Below are 25,484 nucleotides of genomic sequence, written 5' to 3'. Positions count from 1 at the left end.
TGTCCTCCATTTCAATGTCTTTGACTATATTTTGCTTCTTTCTTTGTTTTGTTGTTTAGGTTCCTGGTAAAGGTGAGATCATATGGTATTTGTCTTTCACTGCCTGGCTTGTTTCGCTTAGCATAATGCTTTCCAGTCCCATCCATGCTGTTGCAAAGGGTAGGAGCTCCTTCTTTCTTTCTACTGCATAGAATTCCATTGTGTAAATGTACCATAGTTTTTTGATCCATTCATTTACAATGGGCATTTAGGTTGCTTCCAGCACTTAGCTATTATAAATTGTGCTGCTATGAACATTGGGGTGCAAAGGTTCTTTTGGATTGGTGTTTCAGGGTTCTTAGGATATAGTCCCAGCAGTGGAATTGCTCGGTCAAAAGGCAGATCCACTTTCAGTTTTCTGAGGAAGTTCCATACTGTTTTCCATAGTGGTTGTACCAGTCTGCAGTTCCACCAACAGTGCACTAGGGTCCCCTTTTCTCCACAACCTCTCCAACACTTGTTGTTTGTTGCTTTGTTTATGATGGCCATTCTGACTGGTGTGAAGTGGTATCTCATTGTGGTTTTAATTTGCATCTCTCCGATAGCTAGCGATATTGAGCATCTTTTCATGTGTCTCTGGATCCTCTGTATGTCCTCCTTGGAGAAGTGTCTGTTCAAGTCCTTTGCCCATTTTTTAATTGGGTTGCTTGTCTTCTTTGAGTGGAGTTGTGTAAGTTCTTTATATATTTTGGAGATTAAACCCTTGTCTGAGGTATCATTGGCAAATATGTTTTCCCATACAGTTGGTTCTCTTTTCTTTAGGCATGCAGAAGCTTTTTATTTTGATAAGGTCCCATTTGTTCATTCTTTCCTTTATGTCCCTTGCTCTAGGGGACATGTCAGTAAAAATGTTTCTGCGTGAAATATTTGAGATGTTCCTACTTATATTCTCCTCTAGGACTTCAATGGTGTTACGGTTTATATTTAAGTCTTTTATCCATCTTGAATTTATTTTTGTGTAAGGTGTAAGTTGGTACTTGAGTTTCATTTTTTTTCACGTAGCTGTCCAGTTCTCCCAACACCATTTGTTGAGGAGGCTATTTTTACTCCACTTTATGTTGCTGCCCCCTTTGTGAAATATTAATTGACCATAGAGACTTGGGTTTATTTCTGGGCTCTCTGTTCTGTTCCGTTGGTCCATGTACCTGTTTTTATGCCAGTACCAGGCTGTTTTGATTACAGTGGCCTTGTAATATAGTATAGTATCAGGTATTGTGATCCGTCCTACTTTACTCTTCTTTCTCAAAATTGCAGCAGCCATTCACGGTCGTTTATGGTTCCATATAAATTTTTGAAGTGTTTGTTCTATGTCTGTGAAATAAGCCATTGGTACTTTAATAGGTATTGCATTGAAGGTGTAAATTTCTTTGGGTAGTATGCACATTTTGATGATGTTAATTCTTCCAATCCATGAACATGGTATATGTTTTCATTTGTTTGTGTCTTCCTTGATTTATTTCCTCAGTGTTATGTTATTTTCTGAATACAGGTCTTTTACCTCTTGGGTTAAGTTTATTCCTAGATATTTTATTTTTCTTTTTGTTATTTCAAATGGGATTTTTTTTCTTGATTTCTGCTTCTGCTGTTTCATTGATGGTGTACAGAAATACCTTTGATTTGTGGATATTGACTTTATATCCCACTGTTTTGCCAAATTCATTTATCAGGTCAAACAGTTTTTTGACCAAGTCTGTAGGATTTTCTATGTGCACTATCATGTCATCTGCAAACACTGAAAGTTTTGTTTCCTCCTTTCTGATTTGGATGTCTTTTATTTCTTTTTGTTGTTTGATTGCTGTGGCTAAAATTTCCAGTACTATATTGAATAGAAGTGGTGAAAGTGGACAGCCTTGCCTTGTTCCTGATCTTAGTGGAAAAGATTTTAATTTTTGCCCATTGCGTATGATGTTGGCTGTAGGTGTCTCATATATGGCCTTTATTATGTTGAGGAATGCTCCCTCTATTCCCACTTTTCTGAGTGTTTTTATCATAAATGGGTGCTGTACCTTATTAAATGCTTTTTCTGCATCTATTGATATGATCATGTGGTTTTTGTCTTTGCTTTTGTTTATGTGATGTATTACATTTACTGATTTGTGAATATTGTACCATCCTTGCATCCCTGGAATGAATCCCACTTGGTCATGGTGTATGATCTTTTTAATATATTGGTGGATGTGGTTTGCCAGTATTTTGTTGAGGATTTTAGTGTCTATGTTCATCAGCAATGTTGGCCTGAAGTTTTCTTTCTTTGTTGTGTCTTTATCTGGTTTTGGGATTAGGATGATGTTGGCCTCATAAAAAGAGTTTGGGAGTCTTCCAACTTTTTGGATTTTTTGGATAGTCTGTGAAGGATAGGGGTTAGCTCTTCCTTAAATGCTTTGTAGAATTCTCCTGTGAAACCGTCTGGTCCAGGGCTTTTGTGTGTCAGGAATATTTTGATTACTTCTTCAATTTCTTTTGCTGTTATTGGTCTGTCCAGGTTTTCTGCTTCTTTTTCATTTAGTTTTGGAATATTATATTTTTCTAGAAATTTGTCCATTTCACCTACGTTTTCAAATTTCTTCACATACAGTTCTTCATAGTAATTTCTTACAATTCTTTGTATTTCTGTGGAATCAGTTGTAATCTTTCCTCTTTCATTTCTGATTGTGTTTATTTGGGTTTTCTATCTTTTTTTCTTGATGAGTATGCTTAAAAGCTTGTCGATTTTGTTTATCTTTTCAAAGAACCAGCTCTTGGATTCATTGATCCTTAGAATTGTGCTTTTAGTCTCTATGTCAATTAATTCTGCTCTGATCTTGGTTATTTCCTTCCTTCTGCTTGCTCTGGGCTGTCTTTGTTGTTTTTCCTCGAGTTCTTGTAGACGTAGGGTTAGGTTGTTTGCTTGAAATGTTTCTGTCTTTTTTAGGTAGGCCTGTATCTCTATGAACTTCCCTCTCAGGACTGTCTTAGGTGTGTCCCATAAGTTTTGGGTTGTTGTGAGTTGATTTTCATTTGTTTCCAGAAACCTTTTGATTTCTTCCCTAATTTCATTCTTGACCCATTCATTGTTTAATAGCATGCTATTTCATCTCCATGATTTTAAGTGTTTTTTTGGTTTTTCCCCTTGGGGTTGGTTTCTAGTTTCAGTCTCTTGTGATCCAAGAAAATGCTTCATATGATTTCAATTTTCTTGAAATTCTTGAGGCTTGTTTTGTATCCTATCATGTGGTCTGTCTTTGAAAATGTTCCGTGTACATTTGAAAAGAATGTGTATTTAGCTTCTTTGGGATGAAGGGCTCTGTATATATCAGTTAAGTCCATTTCATCTAGGGCATTGTTCAATGCCACGATATCTTTGTTGACATTTTGTTTGGAAGATCTGTTCATTTTTGAGAGTGGGGTGTTAAAATCCCCCACTATAATTGTGTTGCTGTCAGTATCTTTCTTGAAGTCCTCTAAGATTTTCTTTATGTATTTGGGTGCTTGTATGTTGGGTGCATATATATTTACAATATTTATGTCTTCTTGGTGGATTCTTCCCTTGAGTATTATGAAATGAGCTTCTGGGTCTCTTTTTATGGCCCTTTTTTGGAAGTCTATTTTGTCTAATACGAGTATTGCTACCCTGCCTTTTTTTCCTGTCCATTTGCTTGGAAAATTTGTTTCCATCCTTTCATTTTCAGCCTGTGCAGGTCTTTTATCCTTAGGTGGGTCTCTTGTAGGCATCATATGTGTGGGTCGTGTTTTCTTATCCATTCAGCTATTCTATGTCTTTTGAATGGAGCATTTAATCCATTTACATTTAAGGTTATTATTGATAGGTACTTATTCATTGCCATTTACGTACCTGTGTTCCTCTCTCTCCCTCTCTTTTCCTTCCTTTCCTTAAAGCAGTCCCTTTAGCATCTCTTGCAGAGCTGGTTTGGTGGAGGTGTATTCTTTTAGACTTCTTATGTCTGGGAAACTTCTTATTTGTCCTTCTATTTTAATTGAGAGCTTTGCCGGGTAAAGGAGCTGTGTAGTTTCACAGCCCAGGACCCAGCCAATAAATATAGTATTTTTTTAGAAATCACCACTTGGGTTGGAATAAGTTCTAGGTACTATCTGTTAAATTCACTTGTTCAGAATATCTTATCTTCCCATAATTCAAGGGGACTCTACTCATTTCGTCTCACTCTGTGAGGTTAAACTGATTTTGACTAATGAGATTGTTATTTTTAGGAACATTTAACTCAGTTCATCACTTTTAAATATGTGTAAAGTAAATAATTTAGTTCGCTTTCTTTTAACTCTCTCATGTGTCATGAAGGGGTGCTTATTATAAAGTAATACATGTACTTACCCTTTTCAGGTGACCTCTGAGTTTCCAGTCTCCGAGGGCCATGTGGGGGTGTGTGATGGGAGGGAGAGGTACGGGGTTGGGGTAGAGTGAGAATACAGAGAGTGAGGCCCCCAAGTCCTGGTGTTCCCCGTAGCTCCAGATGACTTGGGGGTAGGCTAGGGCACTGGGGCTCGTAGTAACTGCACCTCCCTTTGGTGAAGCAGTGCTGAGGACACATCGACCTTCAGTGGCAGGTCATCTCCCTGCCCTCCCCTGTAACACAGGCCTATGTCCATTTCTTCTCTCTTGACTTGCTGTTGGTCTGGCCCTGCTGTGGTAAGTGACTTCCAGAGTTGCTGGTGGGCTTTACCTGTGCCTGGAGCTGAGAGGAATTACTGTCTGATGGAGTATCTGGATTAGGCTTTTCTGGAGTATATGTACTTCACTTGAGTTGACACCAAACCAACTCTAAGTTTCTGTGTTTCTCATTGGCAGTTCTTCAACTGGGTCTTCTGTCTGTGTGTCATAACCTCAGAAAACCAGCAGGATGGCTGCAAATAAGAGCAAGAGCCAGAGCTCCTTGGCCCTGCACAAGGTGATCATGGTTGGCAGTGGAGGAGTTGGCAAGTCGGCCCTGACGCTTCAGTTCATGTATGATGAGGTAAGTGATGCCAGGCAGAGGCCACCTTTGTCCTCCTGTCTGCTGTGGCAGTGTTCCCTCTCCAGCAGTGTTCATGTGCCTGTTCCCCCATGTGCATGGAGGATCACGGGGCAAACTCATGTGAGGTGCTTTCTTAATAGTTTTATAAGGGGCATCACCTGCATAAAATCTGGATTGCTGATTTTTTGGTTAATTTCAACTCTGGCAGGGATTAGAGAGGCCCCTACTTGCATTATTTCCACTGTTATTATTTGAGCTGTCTTTCTGGCAGGAGCAAGCAAGGAGAGGGGGACCTTTGTACAGTTATTTCTATAGAACAGGCCGGTACTTAGCTTTATAATAGTCAATTTTAGGACCTATTGGAAGGGGGAGCTAAGTTGTCATAAGACTTAATTTTTTCTCAAGTGATAAACATTAGGTTTTCCCTGCAGCAAGGTGAAGCACGCACTACCCTTGCCCCAAACTTCCATCACTTGATGTGGGTAATGTAACTTGCGCTGAGTGCAGTGTGACAAGACAGGCTTGATTCCTGTGGTGATGAGTGCCCCTGCTTGGTGACGGTTTGGATCAGAGCTTAACTGTCGGGACCTCTCTCATTTGCATCATATTTCACATGGCACATGCTTTACAAAATTTGTGGAAGGAAGCCGTCAGAACCACAGTCAGTTAAGATCATTATCCCTTTTCACTAGATTTTCCATCTGCCCAGCTCCTCTTACGTTGGGTGGTGCTGGAGTGGTCATGGGCATTTTGGGGATTTAGCTGAGGGAAGCTGATTAAGGATATGTTTAGTTGGGGATTAGTGGTGTATATTGATGTGGTTCAGAGTCACTTTGATGGTTATTACCATCTGTCCCAGTGGAGGAATGGCTTCCAGGAAAATTCTTACTGCCCACTGTGCCGACTCACCAGGCACCGTGAGAGGAGCTGAGCCCGAGGGGGTGTGTGTGTCCTCTGACACCTGGCACTGAATGGGTGGGCTGTGAGAGGAACAGGGATTGAAACACTGATAAAACTTAAAAGTATTAAAAAAAAAAAAAAGAAACAAAGGAGTTAGAAACTGGTCTGGAAAGTTCTTCCTTATCTTACAGGAAAGCTTGATAAAGGTATCCTAATTTTGATAGTAGTCCTAAATGTTTCATTGCTAGCCATGTTAAGTAGTTGTAAAGCTGAAGAAACCTTTCTAAACTATCAATAAAAAAGAAATTTGGATCAACTAGACTACTGGAAAGCCTAAATTATTTTTTTAATTCTCTTTAGGAAATATTTCAAAATCATTGGCATAGGACAAGATAATCAAAGAATATACAGCAACCCCCAAAACAGTAGGAAGGTATCCTAGAGGTATGCCAGGCATTTAATTAATAAAAATGTTATTTTGCTGGATCTTGTAATGTGTTATTTGTATTAGTTTTCTATTGCTATATAACAAATTACCACAAATTCAGCAGCTTAAAATGATGCATATTTGTTACCTACAGTTTCCAGGGGTCAGGAATCTGGCACAGCTTACCTGGGTGCCTTGCTGAGGGACTCACAAGGCTGCATGCAGCACAGTGCCAGCTGTGGCTGTGAGCTCAGCTGAGGCATGGGTCCTTGTCCAACCTCCTTGGTAGCTGGACAACGTAGGCTGGAGGTCCACAGCTTTGAGAGGTCTCTGCTATAGGCCTTCTCCATAGATGTTCATATCCTGGCCACTTGTTTCTTCAAGGCCAGGAGGAATGTCTGTCTGGTTAGCTAAGACAGATTCTTACACAAGGAAATATAGTCATGGGCTATTCGTGTTCATGCCCTTTTCGACCTTCTTTTGGTGAGAAGTCAGTCACAGTTTCCCCTGAATTCAAGAGGAGGGCATCATACAGAGGCACATTTACCGAGGGTCACCTGAGGGGGTGTATTTGCCCATTAAAAAATTTTTATAATGAGTTTTGATTTCTCCTTCTGGCTATTCACTTCTCTATCCAATATTATCTGTGTAATTTTGTATTTTCTTAAAGAGGGACCCCCAAATGAATAAACTTCAGACCAAAATCATAATCTCTCCTAGGTTATAACTCTGCTTTTTCTTATAGTGAGAAACTTGTTTTTTGATGCTTGCTTTTCTTCATCTTGTTGTAGGAGCCAAAATAGGGAAATCTGGCAGAATCTGCTTAATTTATCCACACATTTTTGCATAAAAGAAGAAATGCAAAATTTGAAGTCCAAGTCTTTGTTTTTGCTTATTAACTTGATTTGCTTAGGAAAAATTCCTTACTTTTCTTTTATAATGGAGCCTAGGGAAGAATAGAGGGTGAGGAGAGGAATTAAGATGAAGGAGGCAGGATTAGAGGTGGTTTGTTCATGAGATGAGGGAAGGGGATTCTGTGCCCCTAAAGAATGAGTAATTGTCAATGTCATGTATTTTTGGTTGTCACAACTGGAGGGCAGGTACTACTCGCACCTAGTGTGTAGAGAGGCCAGGGATGCTCTTAACATCCTACGGCACACAGGAGAACACTACCCCGTCCACAGTGTCCATAGTGCTGCCGTGGATTAGAGGTAGAGCTCTGAGAATAGGATCCTTCTGTTCAGCACGGCTGCATGCTGTAGGAGGCTGGGAGTCTCATTGGGATTTTTCATTCTGTGTTTGTATGTGTGTGTGTGACACGAGAGAGGGAAAAGGGGCATGCAGAGCTGTTTTCTTTAGCTTCTTCAGAGAAATGAAGGAAAGTTATGCTTGATCTTAGGCTATTTTTCTTACAGGTTAACATATTTGAGGATTGGAAGGCAGCAGTTATTAAGAAATGATAAAGTTAAATCAGAACAAGGGAAGAATAGAGATGAAGTCATGTGTGTTTGGGGAACTCTTTTAATTGATTTCTAAAACTGTTGTCTAATGGAGCCTTCTGCAGTGATGAAAATGTTCTGTAGCTACACTGTTCAATACATGTGGTTACTGAGCACTTGCCACATGCCTGGTGGCTGCTGTATTGGACAGTATAGTTTCAGAAGCATAATTTTGGCACTTGAAGAAACCTTAGCAGTGATTCCCAAACCTAGCTAGTCATACAACTCCTGGGGATCTTCTTAAAAAATATCTTCTGAATAACATTTCTGGAGTTGAGAACTAGGAATCTTGCTTTTTATAAAGCCCTCTAGCAATTCTGACGTATGGCTAGGTATGATAACTCCTGCCTGAGGGATGATCCAGTCAAACCTGATTTCATAGAAAAGGAAACTTAATCCTGAAGTTGGGGATGCCCGTGGTCTAAACCATTCAAACTCTTTGTTCCTGGTCCAACACTTTACCCTTAGTTTAAAAGAACTTTTAATTTATATGGTGGGATTGCCATGAAAATTAGATTGTGGACAGAGCCACAGTCCCAGAATTCTTTTCTTCCTAAGTTCTGACTTGGAGAAAAATTAGGCAGAGATCTTGACCTTTTTATCCTTGGCCTAACATACTTGGAGACTTTTTAAAAAATATTTTATTGGTTATGCTATTACAGTTGTTCCATTTTTTCCCTCTACTTTATTTATCTTTGCCCTGCACTCCCCCTCTGACCAACATTCTCACCCCCTTGCCCTTTCATCTTCCCCTCCCCCCTCTTAGTTCACGTCCATGGGTGAACTAAGGGTCGTACGTATAAGTTCTTTGGCTTCTCCATTTCCCATACTGTTCTTAACCTCCCCGTGTCTATTTTGTACCCCGTGTCTATTTTGTCTATCATTTATGCTTCTTATTCCCTGTACCTTTTCCCCCATTCCACTCCTCCCCACTGATAACCCTCTATGTGATTTCCATTTCTGTGGTTCTGTTCCTCTTCTAGTTGTTTGCTTAGTTTTTTTTTTTGTTTTTGTTTTTGTTTTAGGTTCGGTTATTGCTAGTTGTGAATTTGTTGTCATTTTACTATTCATAGTTTTTATCTTTTTCTTAGATAAGTCCCTTTAACATTTCATATCATAAGGGCTTGGTGATGATGAACTCCTTTAACTTGACCTTGTCTGGGAAGCACTTTATCTGTCCTCCCATCTAAATGAAAGCTTTGCTGGGTAGAGTCATCTTGGATGTAGGTCCTTGCCTTTCCTGACTTTGAATCCTTCTTGCCAGCCCCTTGTTGGCTGCAAGATTTCTTTTGAGAAATCAGCTGCTAGTCTTATGGGAACTCCTTTGTTGGTAACTGTCTCTTTTTCTCTTGCTGCTTTTAAGATTCTCTCCTTCTCTTTAATCTTGAGTAATGTAATTGTGTTGTATCTTGGTGTGTGCTTCCTTATGTCCAACTTCTTTGGGACTCTCTGAGCTTCCTGAACTTCCTGGAAGTCTGTTTCCTTTGTCAGATTGGAGAAGTTCTCCTTTGTTATTTTTTCAAATAAGTTTTCAGTTTCTTGCTCAGCCTTTTCTGCTTCCAGCACCCCTATGATTCAGAGGTGGGAATGTTTAAAGTCCCAGATGTTCCTAAGCCACTCCTCATTTTTTTGAATTCTTGTTTCTTCATTCAGTTCTGGCTGAATGTTTATTTCTTCCTTCTGCTCTAAATTGTTGACTTGAGTCCTGGTTTCCTTCCCTTCAACTGTTGATTCCCTGTGCATTTTCCTTTATTTTGCTTTTCATAGCCTTCACTTGTTCGTCTGTTTTGGGACCATACTCAATTATTTCTGTGAGCATCCTGAGTACCAGCGTTTTGAACTCTGCATCTGATTGGTTGGCTCTCTCTTCATTACTTAGTTCTATTTTTGAAGCTTTGATCTGTTTCTTCATTGGGCCATATTTCTTTGTCTTGGTGCACCTGTTACATTAAAAGGTGGAGCCTTAGGTATTCATCAGGGCAGGGCAATTCACGTCACTGCTATTGTGCCATTACATGTCCAGGAGGGGTCTGAGAGGGAACAAAGCTGCTTTCTCAGTTCTGGGCCTGCTTTCAGTCACTTCCCCAGCTGCCCACAAGCCAATTTGACCCTTCTGGTGCTGATTCCCTGTGGGTGGTTTTGTGTACGTTCTAGGACCCTATGGATCTTTCCACTGAACTCCCCTGGGAGGCTGGGAGTTTCTCCTGCCTCCTCAGCCCCCACAGGTTTTTTCAGTCAGAGGTTTTGAGGCTTTATTTCCCCTTGCTGGAACTCTGGGTTTCTTGGCCTGTCTGGCTCCCCAGCTATTCCTCCTGGTTTATCTGCATGCAAATGGGGGACCACCAGGTCCTCCAGCCAGTGCCCTGCTGTGAGTCTTCTCCACCCCATCTCTGCCCCTCTTACTGGTCTGGATGAATGTTTCTTCTTTAACTCTTTGGTTGTCTGACTTACATACAATTCGATTTTTTAGTAGTTTGGGTTTTTTTTTTAATTCAAATTTGTTGTCCTCTTTTTGGTTGTGCAAGGAGGCAAAGTATATCTACCTATACCTCCATTGTCTACTTGAAGACTTTTTAAGCTATTTGCTATTTTTGGTAAGGTGAGGTTGGTGCCAGGGAGACTTTGGCAGCAAATACTTCAGACTTATAGTGGCTAGCAGAGTCAGCTGAGATGTGGCTTAGTACGCAGGGGTGTATATGAAGTTTGACTTAGATTTGTGTGTCTTGGGCATGTGGACATGAATTGCACATTGCCCTACAAGGCCAGAGATATGGTTCATCTTAACAGATACCATGACTTTGGGGATTTCCTATTTCTAGTGGAAAAATGGAAACATCAAGGTTGTAATCTAATGTTGTATTAGTAAGCACAGTTTTTCTTATCACAGAGTTATGCAGTCATATCAGGACATTCTAACTTCTAGTGTCAAAGGAGTCAATGGAACTCTCGTTGATATTAACCTTAAAAGCTCAGAAATATGCAATTGTGATGCTTTATGGAGGTTTTCAGAGATTTGCACTGTAGGGGGAGGGGAGCTGGGCATGTGTTCGATTTTTGAAAAGGAGTTAAAAGGACACTGTTGTGCAGCAGAAGCAAATTTTCACATTTATTATTATATAATATTTATAATATATATATTTATATTATACATTTGTATATTATAATACCATTATGTTTATAACTATTAGGATGAATATAAGAGAACCTAATGCTAAACATATTTCAGTTTTTTATTTTTAGATTTAAAATCATCAGAACTAGTAGCTCCTAATTGGCATTACAAGTCTTTTTTTCAAGAGTTTTCTTCAAAGGACCCATAAGTTCATGTTGATATTTTCATTTCAATTTTTAAGTCTTTAAAAATTGTAGTTAGACCTGGCTGTTGTAGCTCAGTGGATTGAGCATGGGCTGCGAACCAAAGGGTCACTGGTTCGATTCCCAGTCAGGGCATACACCTTGGTTGCAGGCCAGGTCCCCAGTGAGGGGCACATAAGAGGCAACCACACACTGATGTTTCTCTCCCTCTCTTTCTCCCTCCCTTCCCCTCTCTCTAAAAATAAATAAATAAAATCTTTAAAAAATACTTAAAAGATTTTAGTTAGAGTTTTATTAAGACATTATTCACACACCATGAAATTCACCCTTTTAAAGTGTACAGTTCAGTGATTTTTAGTATATCCACACAGGTGCACAAGCATCACCACTGTGAGGTTAGAAGATTTCATCACTTCTTCCGCCCAAACACCTTGTGTATTAGTCATTCCTCATTACTGCTTTCTCTCCCACCTTGGTCCCTGACAACCACTTTCTGGTTTTATGGATTTGCCTGTCCCAGACATTTTATATGAATGGAATCATACAATATGTGACCTTTATATCTGGCTTCTTTCACTTAACATAATGCTTTGAAAGTTCATCCATGTTGTAGCATGAATCATTGCTTTTTACTTTTGATGTCAGAGTAATCTTCCATTATCTGCATATGCCATGTTTTGTCTATCCATCCATCAATCGGCAGTCTACATTTTGGCTATTAGGATACGTAATATCCTGGAACTGCAAAACGGTTTTCCAGAACAGCCACACCTTTTTATTATTCCCCTAGCACTGTATGAGAGTTCTAGTTTCTCTATATTCTTGTCAACACTTTTTGTCATCCATCTTTTTTTGATTGTAGCATCCTAGTAGTTGTGAAATGGTATCTTATTGTGGTTTTGATTTGCATTTCCCTAATGATTAATGATGTTGAGCATCTTTTCATGTGCTTCCTGGCCATTTGTATATCTTCTTTAGAGAAATGTCTATTGAGATCTTTTGCCTATTTTTTCATTGGGCAATTTATCTTTTCATTATTGAGTTTGGGACAGAGGATAAGTGCTTCTCGAGTTCTATCAGGTGTTGCCATGTTCATCTCCATAAGGATGTACTGCTCTCTACTTCTGCTAGCAATGTACAAGAGTGCGTTTTCCAGAGTATGTTGTCAGGCTGGGAATTTTGCCATTCTAGTATTTCCATATAGTTACAATTTTTGTTTTATTACTGAGTATGAACATTTCTTCATGGGCTTAATATCATATGTATCAATATTTATTTTTCTGTGAATTGTTTATGTTTGTTGCCACTTTTTCCCATTGGATTGTTGATCTTTTTTCCCTTCCCTTTTTGTGAGAGGGGAAAAAATCTTTGTGATATGGCTTCAAATACGTTTTCCTTGTTTGTCATTGGTCCTTGTTTATAGGGTGTTGTGCCAAACAGAAGTATTTTTACTTTTTTACTTAGTCTAATTTATCAAATATTTTTTAACCTGGCTTCTGGATTTTGACTCATTGTTATTAAAAAGACTTTCATTACTTAAAGGTATTAAAGGGATTTCACCCACGTTTTCTTCTGGTACTTGAGGGTTTTATTTTTTACATTTAATCTTTGATACACTTGGAGTTTATAGTGTCATATAATTAGTTAAGCCTCTTGGTACCTCTTGTGAAATTACTTTTCAGGTGAGTTTAGTTTCGTGGATTATGAATAGGAGCTCCTGTTTCTCACCCTTGCCAGTGTTTGTATTATAATTTTATACTGACTGTAATGTTGCCCAGTATTCTGCTGTGTGCTTGGTTCCTTCATCTATAAAATTGGATTGACATTTATTTTTTTGGCAGATTTTATTTCCCTTAAAATTGTGTTGATTACTGATAATGTTGTATATTTCCTCAGTTTGTCGAAGACTATGAACCTACCAAAGCTGACAGTTACAGAAAGAAAGTCGTGCTTGATGGAGAGGAAGTCCAGATAGACATTCTGGACACTGCTGGACAAGAGGACTATGCAGCCATTCGAGACAACTACTTTCGGAGTGGGGAAGGCTTTCTACTGGTGTTCTCAATTACTGAGCACGAATCATTCACGGCAACGGCGGAGTTCAGGTGTGCTAGGGATGGCCTCCAGCCTCCAGGAGGCTTTTTGTCTTCCTTTCACATGTCTGGACTTAGAAGGAATTGGGGCTCAGAGGAGTAGTGGAGGGTTGAGCCTATAATTAGGAAGAATCCTTCTAACGAATTTTCTGGGGTTTTTGAATCTTGGCACATTATAGTTCATTATTGTTACAATCTGTTTGGACTTCCCTGTTTTATAATGATTTTTAAGTATAAATTATCTCAGTCTGTTGTTCGTAAGGGGGACAAAACTGTTTCATACATTCAAGAGCCCATGGTTTTGTTTTCCTATAAATCCTGAGAGACGGTGATTAATAATAGTTAACTCTATCTTTTTGATAATTTTGCCAGAAAGGCAACAAGTTTGATCTATTTTGAAGGTTATGAAACATTGTCAGCAGAGTGAAAGATGTGCGTCAGAGTGACCATTTGCTGCTGTCATAAGGACTTAGCATAGTTGAGTAGAAAGAACCCAGCTTTAGAATCGGACAGAGCTGGGTTTAAATCCTTGCCACTTACCAGTTTAATAACCCTGGGCAAGCTTACTTAGCATCGGAGATTCTGTTTCCTTATGTGAAGATATGCTTGTTAGTTGAGGAAATGAAATGATGCTTTAGATTGCAAATTCCACCCTTTATTGTGCTGTGTCCCCAGGCCCTCTCACAGTGTGCTTACATGGTGGTCCTTACATGGTGGGTGGAATAGTCACTGCTCTAAATCATTTGAAAATATGGTAAAGACACCTTAAGTTTATTTTGTTGTAAGGAAATAGTGAGCCGTTAGGCATAATTCTTATGGGAATTCTAATGGGAAGTGTCTTTTTCTCTTTCCACCATGCCCTTCCCATTTTTTCTTACACAATTTTTTTTTTCATTTATCTTCCTCACAAATCTATCTGTCCCGATGACTCTTTCCTTTAATATCCAGATCTGGAGTCTAACAGGGAACTAAAAAAGGAAAAAAAAACCCACTGTAACTTTTTTCATTTTTTTAGTAAGTTTGGTTAGGAGTTAAGGTGAAAATGAGGAAGCTAAATATCCCCTCAAGATTGGGAAGGAAGCACCCATGAGCCATGGAGGGAGCCCTCAGGAGGTGAACTCCAGGAGACCAGCTGAGAAAGTGTCAAGTAATAAGGGAGTGACTCCGAGTTGCAGGACCTCACACTTTGGGTATCTGTGCTGTATTGATCAGTCAAATGACTAGGACTCCTGACGAGAAGTCCTTTAATTTTTTAGACGTCTCTGACATATCTTGAGGTTTCTGTATGTGGATATAGCCCATGGACTCATAATTGTGTTTGCAGCTACACAATCCTGTTTTTATGCCTCCTTGTGGTAAAACAGAACAGATGCACACTACCTTACTTTCTTCCCTTTCTTGAGCCTTTTGATTTTCATTGCTTTGTGACTCGCCACAAAGACAATGTTGGGCAGTAGAAGAGTCATCTCCAGAGAATAGATGATGCCACCCTGGCCTTCTTGTCTTGTCTCCCTTGGATTAACATGCACACACACAAACTCTTGCACTATTTGTGTGTTCTCGTAGAGTTGGAGCAGTCTCATCTCATCTTGGAAGAAGGGTTTTGGTTACTTAGAGAAGAGGGATTTTTAGAAGAGAAAGGACAGGACTACCTAAAGGAAAAAGGAAGGGAAGTTAGTTCTTCCAACTTGAACTCTGACATTTAGATACAAATCTCAGAGCTGCCCAGGTTTCTTTATCTTTGGAATCATGTAGGTTATCTGAGCCTTTGGATTAAAATCAGTCACTTGATGCCTGTTAGCACATTACAAATGTACCATTTCTGTATTTATCTTCCAAATGGAAAGACCAACATAAAACAAAATGTTAATATACTCTATTTTGAAACTTTGACATCTTCTATAAACTAAAGAAATAGGCTTTGCTATAAGAGACCAGAAATTGGTACTTCCATTTTTGGATCAATATGTTTATTAATCAGGTAATTTTATATTCCTGTGTAAGACTAATGAGCCAGACTTCTGGCCAAGATGGAGGCGTAGGTGGACACACTGCTGTGCCTCCTCGCACAACCAAAATTAAGGACAACAAAAATTTAAAAACCAAAAAACAACCAGAACAGACAGAAAATTGAACTGTATGGAAGTCCTGACAACCATTCATCCAGACCGGTAAGAGGAGCAGAATTGGTGGGTGGCAGAGAGGGGTCAAGGCAGGAAAAAGTGGTGGCTGGCGGATCCATGCGTGCAGGGTGCAGGTGGAGGCTAGCAGACACCAGTGGCAGACCCCGGGCACGGGCCAGGGGAGGCAATGAACAGACCCAGTAAGGCAGCTGGCTGTCCGCATTCACACATTTGCGCATAGATAAACCAGGTGAAAACGGGCAGCGAGATAGACCTCGCAACCCAGGGCCCCAGTGCAGGGAAGTAAAGCCTAAAAGCACTGATTGAAAACACTTGTGGAGGTTGAGGTGCCGGGAGAGACTCCCAGCCTCACAGGAGAGTTCATTGAAGAGACCCACAGGGTCCTAGAATGTATACAAGCCCACCCACCTGGGAACCAGCACCAGAAGGGCCCCATTTGCTTGTGGGAAGTGGCAGAGGGGACTAAAATCCAATAGAGAGTAGAGCGAGCACCATTGTTCCCTCTCTGACCCCTCCCCTACATACAGTGTCACAACCCAGGGACTGGGTTGCCCCGCCCTGGTGAACACCTAAGGCTCCGCCCCTCATATATAACAGGCGAGACCAGACCAGAGGTGTGGGGGGGAGATTTAGCAGATCAAAGCCACAGAGCCAATACTTTTAAGTGACCAAAAGATAGCCAACCTATCAGATGCACAGTTCAAAGCACTGGTGATCAGGATGCTCACAGAATTGGTTGACTTTGGTCGCAAATTAGGTGAAAAAATGAAGGCTACACTAAGTGAAATGAAGAAAAATGCACAGGGAACCAATAGTGATGGAAAGAAAACTGGGTCTCACATCAATGGAATGGACCAGAGGAAGAAAAAAAAAAACATCCACAAAGAATGAAGAAATAAGAATTCAAAAAAATGAGGAGAGGCTTAGGAACCTCCAGGACATCTTGAAACATTCCAACATCTGAATTACAGGGGTACCAGAAGGAGAAGAGGAAAAGCAACAAAGTGGAAAAGTTATTTGAACAAATAATAAAGGAGAACTTCCCCAGTCTGGCAAAGGAAATAGACTTCCAGGAAATCCAGGAAGCTCAGAGAGTCCCAAGGAAGTTGGACCCAAGGAAGAGCACACCAAGGCACATCATCATTACATTACCCAAGATAAAATGAAGGAGAGAATCCTAGAAGCAGCAAGAGATAAGGGGACAGTAACCTACAAAGGAGTTCCCATCAGACTGTCAGCTGATTTCTCAAAAGAGACCTTACAGGCAAGAAGGGGCTGGAAAGAAGTATTCCAAATCAGGAAAGGCAAGGACCTACATCCAAGATTGCTCTATCCAGCTAAGCTTTCATTTAGAATGGAAGGGCAGATCAAGTGCTTCTCAGATAAGGTCCAGTTAAAGGAGTTCATCATCACCAAGCCCTTATTTTATGAAATGTTAAAGGGACATATCTAAGAAAAAGATAAAAAATATATACAGTAAAAAGACAGCAAACTCACAGTTATTAACAACCACACCTAAAACAAAAGCAAACTAAGCAAACAAATAGAGCAGGAACAGAACCACAGAAATGGAGATCACATGGAGGGATAGCAACAGGGTAGTGGGAGGATGAGAGAGGGGTAAAAGGTATGGAGAATAAGTAGCATAGATGGTAGGTAGAAAATAGACAGGGGGAGGGCAAGAATAGTATGGGAAATGTAGAAGCTAAAGAACTTATGACCCAAGGACATGAACTAAAGAGGGGGAATGTGGGTGGGAGAGGGTGTACAGGGAGGAGGGGAGTGAAGGGGGGGAAATGGGACAACTGTAATAGCATAATCACTAAGATATATTTTTTAAAAATTTAAAAAATATATTAAAAAAGAAAGAAAGAAAAGACTAATGAGCCAGAAAGCTATCAGTTTTTGTTGTTTATAATTTATATTGATCACATAAGTACTAAATGTTGAAATGTAGGGGATAGCAGTTTTCAAGCATCTAATGTCTGTTCATTTTTCTTAAAATATTTGATATCTGGCATTTCAGTTGACTGAAAGAAATTTGAAATATTTTTATTATAAAATATTATCCTAAATCATATACAAATCAATGCAGATATCCACAAAATACATTTTTGAAGGGTTCCCACTGAATTAGAATAGTGCAAGAGGAGTATTTAATTTTTTTAATATTTGGTTTTGATTAATAACTTTAGATAGCTGATTATTTTTAGTAGAGGTAAATTTTAATGTGCTATAGGTAACAGTTCTTTTAGAGAAGATGTTTTTGAAATACTTTTTCATAGACCTTGGAGTATTTCCTTTCTTTTCACTTTGTGTGGAAAAATAATGTATGTTAAATACAATTACAATACAGTTAAATACAGTTACAATACAGCCTAACATAGCTGTCCCCATCCTGTGGCTTGTGACATTGACTATGTCTAAGTGGAGTGGGGGTGCGGAGGGGTGGGGAAGGTGGTGCACAGGCACATACAGATATCACAACAGAAGTTTCACAGAACCATTCTTTCTTACTCAGCTGGTCTCCTGGAGCTCACTTAGTGAGGGCTCCTCCATGGCTCACAGGTGCTTGCTTCCCAGTCTTGAGGGGATATTTAGCTTCCTCATTTTCACTTTAATTCCTAACCAAACTTGCTAAAAAAAATGAAAAAAGTTCTTACTAGAGACTCCCTTTGATATTTCTTTCCTATTCTTTTTCAATGAGGGAAAAAATGATTGGTTGTGACCCACTAAATTGATTTCATGATCTACTAATTGACTGTTAACCTTTCATGTGAAAAACACTGGATTTCATAGCTTTTATTCTCACAAAGAAATACAATTTATTTCTTCAGGGAACTTATTAAGCATTTTATGTATAAAGATACTCTTTCAGCTTGTTTTTATCTTTACAGTTCTTGTGTGTGTGTGTGTGTGTGTGTGTGTGTGTGTGTGTGTGTGTTTTCTTCTTTTTTTACCTGGGCATAAACTGGGGACCCATTTGATATGCAGAATCCTGGGCTCCTGTTCAAGCATTTACTCCCACAGGGCAAGTGTGGGGCCTAGAAATCTGCATGAAATGAGCACACCAGGTCATTCCGAGCACCAGACTTGGAAAACCCTTTTCTGGTTTATGCAGGATCTAGGTCGGAAGTGTGTCCTAGGGATATGCTGCAAGTATAGCAATTTCTTCTTTTGCCTTTGGAAGCATTTCATTTTAGATGATTTTATATTTGATGTACTACTGCCTTAGGGAACAGATCCTCCGTGTTAAGGCTGAAGAAGATAAAATTCCATTGCTGGTGGTGGGAAACAAGTCAGACTTGGAGGAGCGGAGGCAGGTGCCAGTGGAGGAGGCGCGGAGCAAAGCCGAGGAGTGGGGCGTGCAGTATGTAGAGACCTCGGCGAAGACTCGGGCCAATGTGGACAAGGTGGGTGTGCTCTCCGCCAGTTTCTTGGAAACAGACTTGAGAAACAGCAGAACTAGGTATCTCATAGGTTTTGTTTTAAGGGAACCATTTATGGGAACTAGGGATTTTTCCAGGTGTCTACGTCATTATAATGAGAAGCACTGGGAGGGTTTCACTCTTGTTTTAAAACAACCCAGAGTCCTTTCACTTTGTTGCAAGCCTTGTTGGAGGTGCCTGGTGTCGGCACAGCCCTGGAAGGGTGGTGAGGTGAGGCCATTTGTTTGTGCAGACTCTGCTGGAAGGGTGGATATAATAAGTATAGCAAGTCCTCAAGTGACGTCATTCCATTATAGTGATGCTGAGATGCATAGGAACTTGTTTATATCCATTAGCCTGTGGTAAAATTGGTGTCTTCAGTTTGCTTCAAGTCATACCACATATTCACAACCTTTAGTGAGGACTTTTTTGTAACTTCTCCATGCTCTCTCATCTTTCATAGCTTGTTCTTCAGGCACAGGGCTGGCTGTGTCCCATTTAGGGGGTTCCCTGAAGAAACTCAGTGTGTCTTGATTTTGTTCTCATTTGAGTTATTGGTTAGATTTATTCTTTTCACCTTTTCATCCACAGGCAGAGCCAAGGAGTTGTGTCTTTATAACTGAACCTCTAAATAATATTTGCCCTCCAGAATCAAATCTGCAGGGATTTCCTTTCTCTTCCATACTGAACTTCAGCATATTTTCTCTTTCAAATCTCTGAAGCTAATGAAAAGATGGTCCTGTTAATGATGAACAGTGACAAATTGAAAATCCATCTACCAGTGATTGCTATTGTTAAGACTTTAAAAGTAAATCTAGGTTCAAAGTGGTTGTTATCTGGCTACAACGGACAACCTCAAAAAATGAGGCCTTCCCTGTGCCTTCACCTTACTCATCGGCTCTTACTGCATGGCTCATAGTCTGGTAAAATGTAAACCCATTTCACTTCGGCACCAAGCAGTCAGTATGTCTGTCCTGCCTTATGCAGCCTCAGCAGCTAAATCCCCTAGATCACTGCTTATGTTTCTCTTTCTCTTTTTTTAATAAAGATTTTATTTATTTTTAAAGAGAAGGGAAGAGGGGGAGAAAGAGGGAGAGAAACATCAGTGTGTGGTTGCCTCTCGCGCACCTCTAACTGGGGACCTGGTCTGCAACCCAGGCATTTGCCCTGACAATGACCCTTTAGTTCACAAGCCGGCATTGACTCCACTGTGTCACACCAGCCTGGGCTTATGTTTCTCTTTCTTACGGAGATAAGCTTGAAGGATGCTAGAGGAACACTGGTACCCTTAGAATGTCATAATAGCAGCAGTTCACTTCAGAAGCACTTGAGCAGCACCTACAACATAAATCTGTTTAGTTGTAGTCTGCAATATGATGTTCATTTGTCAGCCACATTCTTCTTTGTATTGTTATCCCGACTCTTACGTTGACTCTTGTGCTATTCCAACTCTCTTTCTCTCTATAAAATTGTTCCCAGCTTTAGAAAACCCATAGGAAATCCAGACATGTACTTATTTTGAAAAAGTCAGGAAGGCTTTCTCAGCATGGAGATGTCGATGTGTGTTTTTGGGTGGGATAGGGTAGGGAGGAGCTGTTGCACCGCAGCCTGTCATCTCCCCTTCCTCCACCTGACCAGCTTGACCTGCCAAACAAGAACCAGCAGAAACTTCTGACTGGTAGTATTGTATTCACTTGCAAACAGTTTACACAAAGGGCTGATAAGATCAGCCAGGGAACATGTTTGTCATCATTTTAAGTTGGACATACTCCATTCCCCTCCTCCCATCTTTCGTTAGAACAAAAAAAACCCTGTAACTTTTGAAGCTCTTCACTGTTCCTATTATGGGTGGGGTGCTTTCCTGAATGCTGGAGAAAGGGGTGCCTGCTCCAATGTGAGGGGTTTTGGGGGAGCCCTTTTCTGTGCCCCAAGCTGGTGGTAAATGCTGGTGACATCCCACACTCAGTGAGCGTGGTCTTGCTTCCTCTGAGAAGGTCCACCTGTGAAGATAAAAGGAGCTTGTGGTTTGTGTGAACGTCCAATGATAAAAGCATCCACACTGTCTCCCACTTTGTCTGGTCCTTCTCTAGGAGAAATCTCAAATGTTTGGTTTGGGGGGCATATTTTGTCTATTGGGTATAGTCAGTACTTTTGCTGGTACAATTGCTGGTAGCAGAGGGCAAAACCCCAAACTATGTGATAGATGGTAATCTATCTAAATGTACCACAGTGGGATTCAAAGGACAAGTCTCTCAGTTCTTTTTTTTTAAAATATATTTTATTGACTATGCTATTACAGTTGTCCCATTTTTTCCCCTTCACTCCCCCCACCCTGTACACCCTCTCCCAGCCATATCCCCCCCTTTAGTCATATCCATGTGTCATACTTATAAGTTCTTTAGCTTCTACGTTTCCCATACTATTCTTACTCTCCCCCTATCTATTTTCAACCTACATTCTATGCTACTTATTCTCTGTACATTTTCCCCCTCTCTCCTCCTCCCACTACCCTGTTGCTAACCCTCCATGTGATCTCCATTTCTGTGGTTCTGTTCCTGTTCTAGTTGTTTGCTTAGTTTCTTTTGGTTTTGCTTTAGGTGTGGTTGTTAATAATTGTGAGTTTGCTGTCCTTGTACTATACATGTTTTTTCTTTATCTTCTTTTCTTAGATAAGTCCCTTTAACATTTCATAAAATAAGGGCTTGGTGATGATGAACTCCTTTAACTGGACCTTATCTGAGAAACACTTTATCTGCCTTTCCATTCTAAATGAGAGCTTTGCTGGACAGAGCAATCTTGGATGTAGGTCCTTGTCTTTCATGACTTGGAATATTTCTTTCCAACCCCATCTTGCCTGCAAGGTCTCTTTTGAGAAATCAACTGACAGTCTGATGGGAACTCCTTTGTAGGTTACTGTCCCCTTATCTCTTGCTGCTTCTAGGATTCTCTCCATTTTATCTTGGGTAATGTAATGATGATGTGCCTTGGTGTGCTCTTCCTTGGGTCCAACTTCTTTGGACTCTCTGAGCTTCCTGGATTTCCTGGAAGTCTATTTCCTTTGCCAGACTGGGGAAGTTCTCCTTTATTATTTGTTCAGATACGTGCTCAATCTGTTGCTTTTCCTCTTCCCCATCTGGTACCCCTATAATTCGGATGTTGGAACACTTAAAGATATCCTGGAGGTTCCTAAGTTTCTCCTCATTTTGAATTCTTATTTCTTCATTCTTTCCTGCTTGGTTGTTTTTTTCTTCCTTCTGGTCCACTCTATTGTTTTGAGTCCCAGTTTCCTTCCCTTCACTATTGGTTCTCCGTGCATCTTCCTTCATCTCTTTTATGGTAACCTGCATTTTTTCATGTCATTTGTGCCCAAAATCAACCAATTCTGTGAGCTTCTTGATCACCAGTGTTTTGAACTCTGCATCTGATAGATTGGTTATCTCTTGGTCGCTCAAAAGGATGAGTCCTGGGGGATTGAGCTGTTTCTGTTGGAGACATGTGTCTCTCTCTCTCTCTTTTTTTTGGTCTAGTCGCTCTTGTTACGGTGAGGGGTAGAGCCTTAGGTGTTCACCAGGGCTGGGCACCGCAGTCGCTAGATTGTGACGTTGTATGTGGGGGTGGGGGCAAACAATGGCGGTAGCTCTGCTCTCCTGGGGCCTCAGTAACCCCCCCTGGGATCCTGGGTTGCGCGCTCTGCCCTGGTCCACAATGCCACCTCACTGGGTCTGCCAGCCGCCACTTGCGTACTCAGGGTCCACCGCTGCGCTGCAATCTTGCACATCCTGGAAGGCTTACAGGCTCCCGGTTGCCTTATGCGCCCAGTTCTCCCCGATCTCTGGGCACCACAACCCGCACCTGCTCCTCCTCTCCGCCCCTCCTACCAGTCTGGATGAATGGGTCTACTTCAACTTCTTGGCTGTCCGACTCCCATTCAGATAAATTCTCTGTCAGTTCTGGGTGTTATTCTGCCTCTAAATTGTTGTTGTTCTAATCTTGGTTGTGCATGGAGGTACGGTGCATCCACCTATGCCTCCATCTTGCTGGAAGTCCCCAAGTCTCTCAGTTCTTGATAAGAGTTCCTTTCATCTGACATTGTGAGGAATGAGGAACGGAGGAGGGGTTGTTCCTCAGCAATAGGGCAGAGTATACCGGCAGGGGGCAGGGAAGCCTGCCAGACCTCTCCCTCCCTCCCTTTCCCCAGTTTCTGGAGCCTTTGTTAGGTTACGACTCACCCCTCCCCAGCTCCTACCCATCTCTCCCTCGCACAACTGCTTTCTCAAGTCTGCTGTTGAGTTATGCTGGGAACACTGTCCTGCAAAATGATGTTCTTAACCTTTATATGGTCCTTATAAGGATTAAATAAGGTCCAGATACTTATATCATTTTCCTTTTCTGGTGGTTGGGAATGCTAGAAAGTCTGATTACTATTGTCACTCTCAGTATTTGGGATGTCACTAAGTATAATAGATCTGTTTGTTCAGTGCTGTTTTATCCTTCATCATACTTTTCAGAAGAAAAGGTTTTACAATTTTTTTGAAAGAAGCCGTTGAATAATAGTAACAGTATGATGCATCTGTCCTTAGGTTGACCAGCTGTATGATATCAGTTGAGATGATATCTTTGGTGAGTTGGAATATGTGTTTGATGTAAGTTATTCTTACTTGCTCTAGGCTTTTTGTTTTTGATGGTATATGGTTTATAGGAATAAGTATGGCTTTGTGCTTAGTCTAATTGCTTTATTAAGTCATTAAATGACTTCTTCCTCCCTGTTCTTCTCAACCCAGGTGTTCTTTGATCTAATGAGAGAAATCAGAGCAAAGAAGATGTCAGAAAACAAGGACAAGAATGGCAAGAAAAGCAGCAAGAACAAGAAAAGTTTTAAAGAAAGGTGTTGCTTACTGTGAATGCTGCAATGACAGATGAAGTCAGTTGCCGCTAAGGACATAGGGTGGGGTTGTTCAGAGAAGGCTGCAGTCTCCTTCTTGGTGTGTTCCCTGCTCACCCCAACTTCATTCACATGGACTTCTTTAAATGGGGAAAAATATTTGTGAGCCAGTGGCTGGCAGAAATAAGCCCTTGAGCTTGTGATGGATTGGCTACTTTGTCAGGAGGTTTTGGAGTTCCCTTTTCCTTCATTTCTTCCTCCCTCCCCTCCAGAAGTTTAACCACATATGTAGTGCTAGACGTTGGAAATAGTCCAGTGTTAATTCAAATGAAAGAAGACTGTCATAGAGTCTTATTCCACCGCCCCCCGCTCCGAATTTCATAACATTAGCACCTTTTGTTTTGCAATAAAAATGCCTTATTAGGTTTTGTAGAAAGGGTGGCGTAAGACTCCCCCAACCCTTGTCAGCTTAACAGTAGTTCTCAGAAAGACCCATTAAACTCTACGGGTGCTGAAAAACTCAGATTTTTTGTGGGGGAGGGATTTTTCTTGGCAATATCCAGTGGATCTGAAGCATAGCTAAAAACATAAATTTGAGTTGGGCCAAAGAGGTCAATACCTTGCTCATAAATCCTTCTCATATATGAAAAATAGGAGTTGTATTCTTTGTATTTAAGTATTGGACCATGATAGTCTATGTTGGCTGTCTCCCTCCTGAAGCATCCTTGTTTTGGGAACTTCTTTTTGATGGACTAAGTGAAGACTCAAGAGTGGTATGCTTTATAAATGATGCACTTTTCTAATCAGATTTTAAAAAATCCTCTCCTAATTGCCAGTCCTGTGGCTAGGCTCCTCTTCTCCACCAGGAATCAACACATTTGTCCTCCTGGTGGCTTCTCTGCACTCGGAGATGAGAGCGCCTCTTCTTCAAGTGTAACAGGGGTTCTGAAGAATGTAAGGAGTTAGAACTGCATTCTAAAGTCCTGAATCCAGAGCCCCTGCCAGACATTCTGCTACCTCTTGTAGAATTGCCGAGTAATTCTAAATTTAAAATTGGAAGTTGGGAAGGATAAGCCATTGCTCCTTTACCTCTGAGAACTGGCTGCTGTTTCTATTTTTTTTTTTCCTGAGACAGCTATATAAGTTAGTTAGAAAAAGATTTTTATTGATGAGATACTGTTACTCTTTCTTGAATCAATATTCCAAAATCAGCAATCAGGAAAAGGAGTACTGTGATAGAAACCCAGCATTCACATTTTCCCCCATTTTTCAGAAGTGACATTTCACGCATAGGTGCCAAAAGTGAGTTGGGGTGAGGAGAGCAGGAACCTTTCGCATTTGTGGTTGCTATAGAAATTGTAGAAATTATGATCTTACTGGAAAACAATCGTGTATAATCTCCCAAAGAATCATGGACTTTTGAATAAAAAAACAGTACACTTTTTCAGGATTTCAGCCTTTTTATTTTATCCTTTGTCATACATATGAAATGCAAATAAATAAATTGATAGTAAGTTACTCATTATGTTCCTGTTTGATGTTCTGCAATATCAGACAAACTTTAGTGGAATTAATTCTTTGAATTGGACTGTGGGAAAATTTAAGTGCAAACAGTAATTTTAACTTCATCTTTCCCTTGATAGAGATGACTACTCTTTCTTAAAATGTAAAAAGTTCAAGATAATCACACTCTTGAAACTGCCTAGTTCTTTTCATCCTACTTTGTTACATGTTTGATATCATTTCTGGTCATGAGTAGGTAGATTTGAACATGTACAGATAAATTAAGG

General features: G+C 40.4%; 1 protein-coding gene across 2 annotated transcripts in view; it reads left to right on the top strand.

The window, feature by feature from the left end:
- The window catches only part of RALB (RAS like proto-oncogene B), a 58,655-nt gene extending 33,511 nt beyond the window's left edge, over positions 1-25,144 (top strand). For both annotated transcript variants that reach the window (XM_045825900.1, XM_045825899.1), the window contains 4 exons: positions 4,841-5,006; positions 13,044-13,252; positions 18,620-18,797; positions 23,594-25,144. In XM_045825900.1, coding sequence (XP_045681856.1) covers positions 4,893-5,006; positions 13,044-13,252; positions 18,620-18,797; positions 23,594-23,713 — 621 coding nt within the window. In that variant the 5' untranslated portion in view covers positions 4,841-4,892 and the 3' untranslated portion in view covers positions 23,714-25,144. The remainder of the gene's footprint in view (positions 1-4,840; positions 5,007-13,043; positions 13,253-18,619; positions 18,798-23,593) is intronic.
- Positions 25,145-25,484: the final 340 nt, after the last annotated feature.

The sequence above is a fragment of the Phyllostomus hastatus genome, unplaced genomic scaffold (assembly GCF_019186645.2).
Source record: "Phyllostomus hastatus isolate PE091 unplaced genomic scaffold, TTU_PhHast_1.1 phas_scaffold_60, whole genome shotgun sequence".
NCBI classification, from domain to species: Eukaryota; Metazoa; Chordata; class Mammalia; order Chiroptera; family Phyllostomidae; genus Phyllostomus; species Phyllostomus hastatus.
This window is presented reverse-complemented; position numbering and strand designations above follow the sequence as displayed.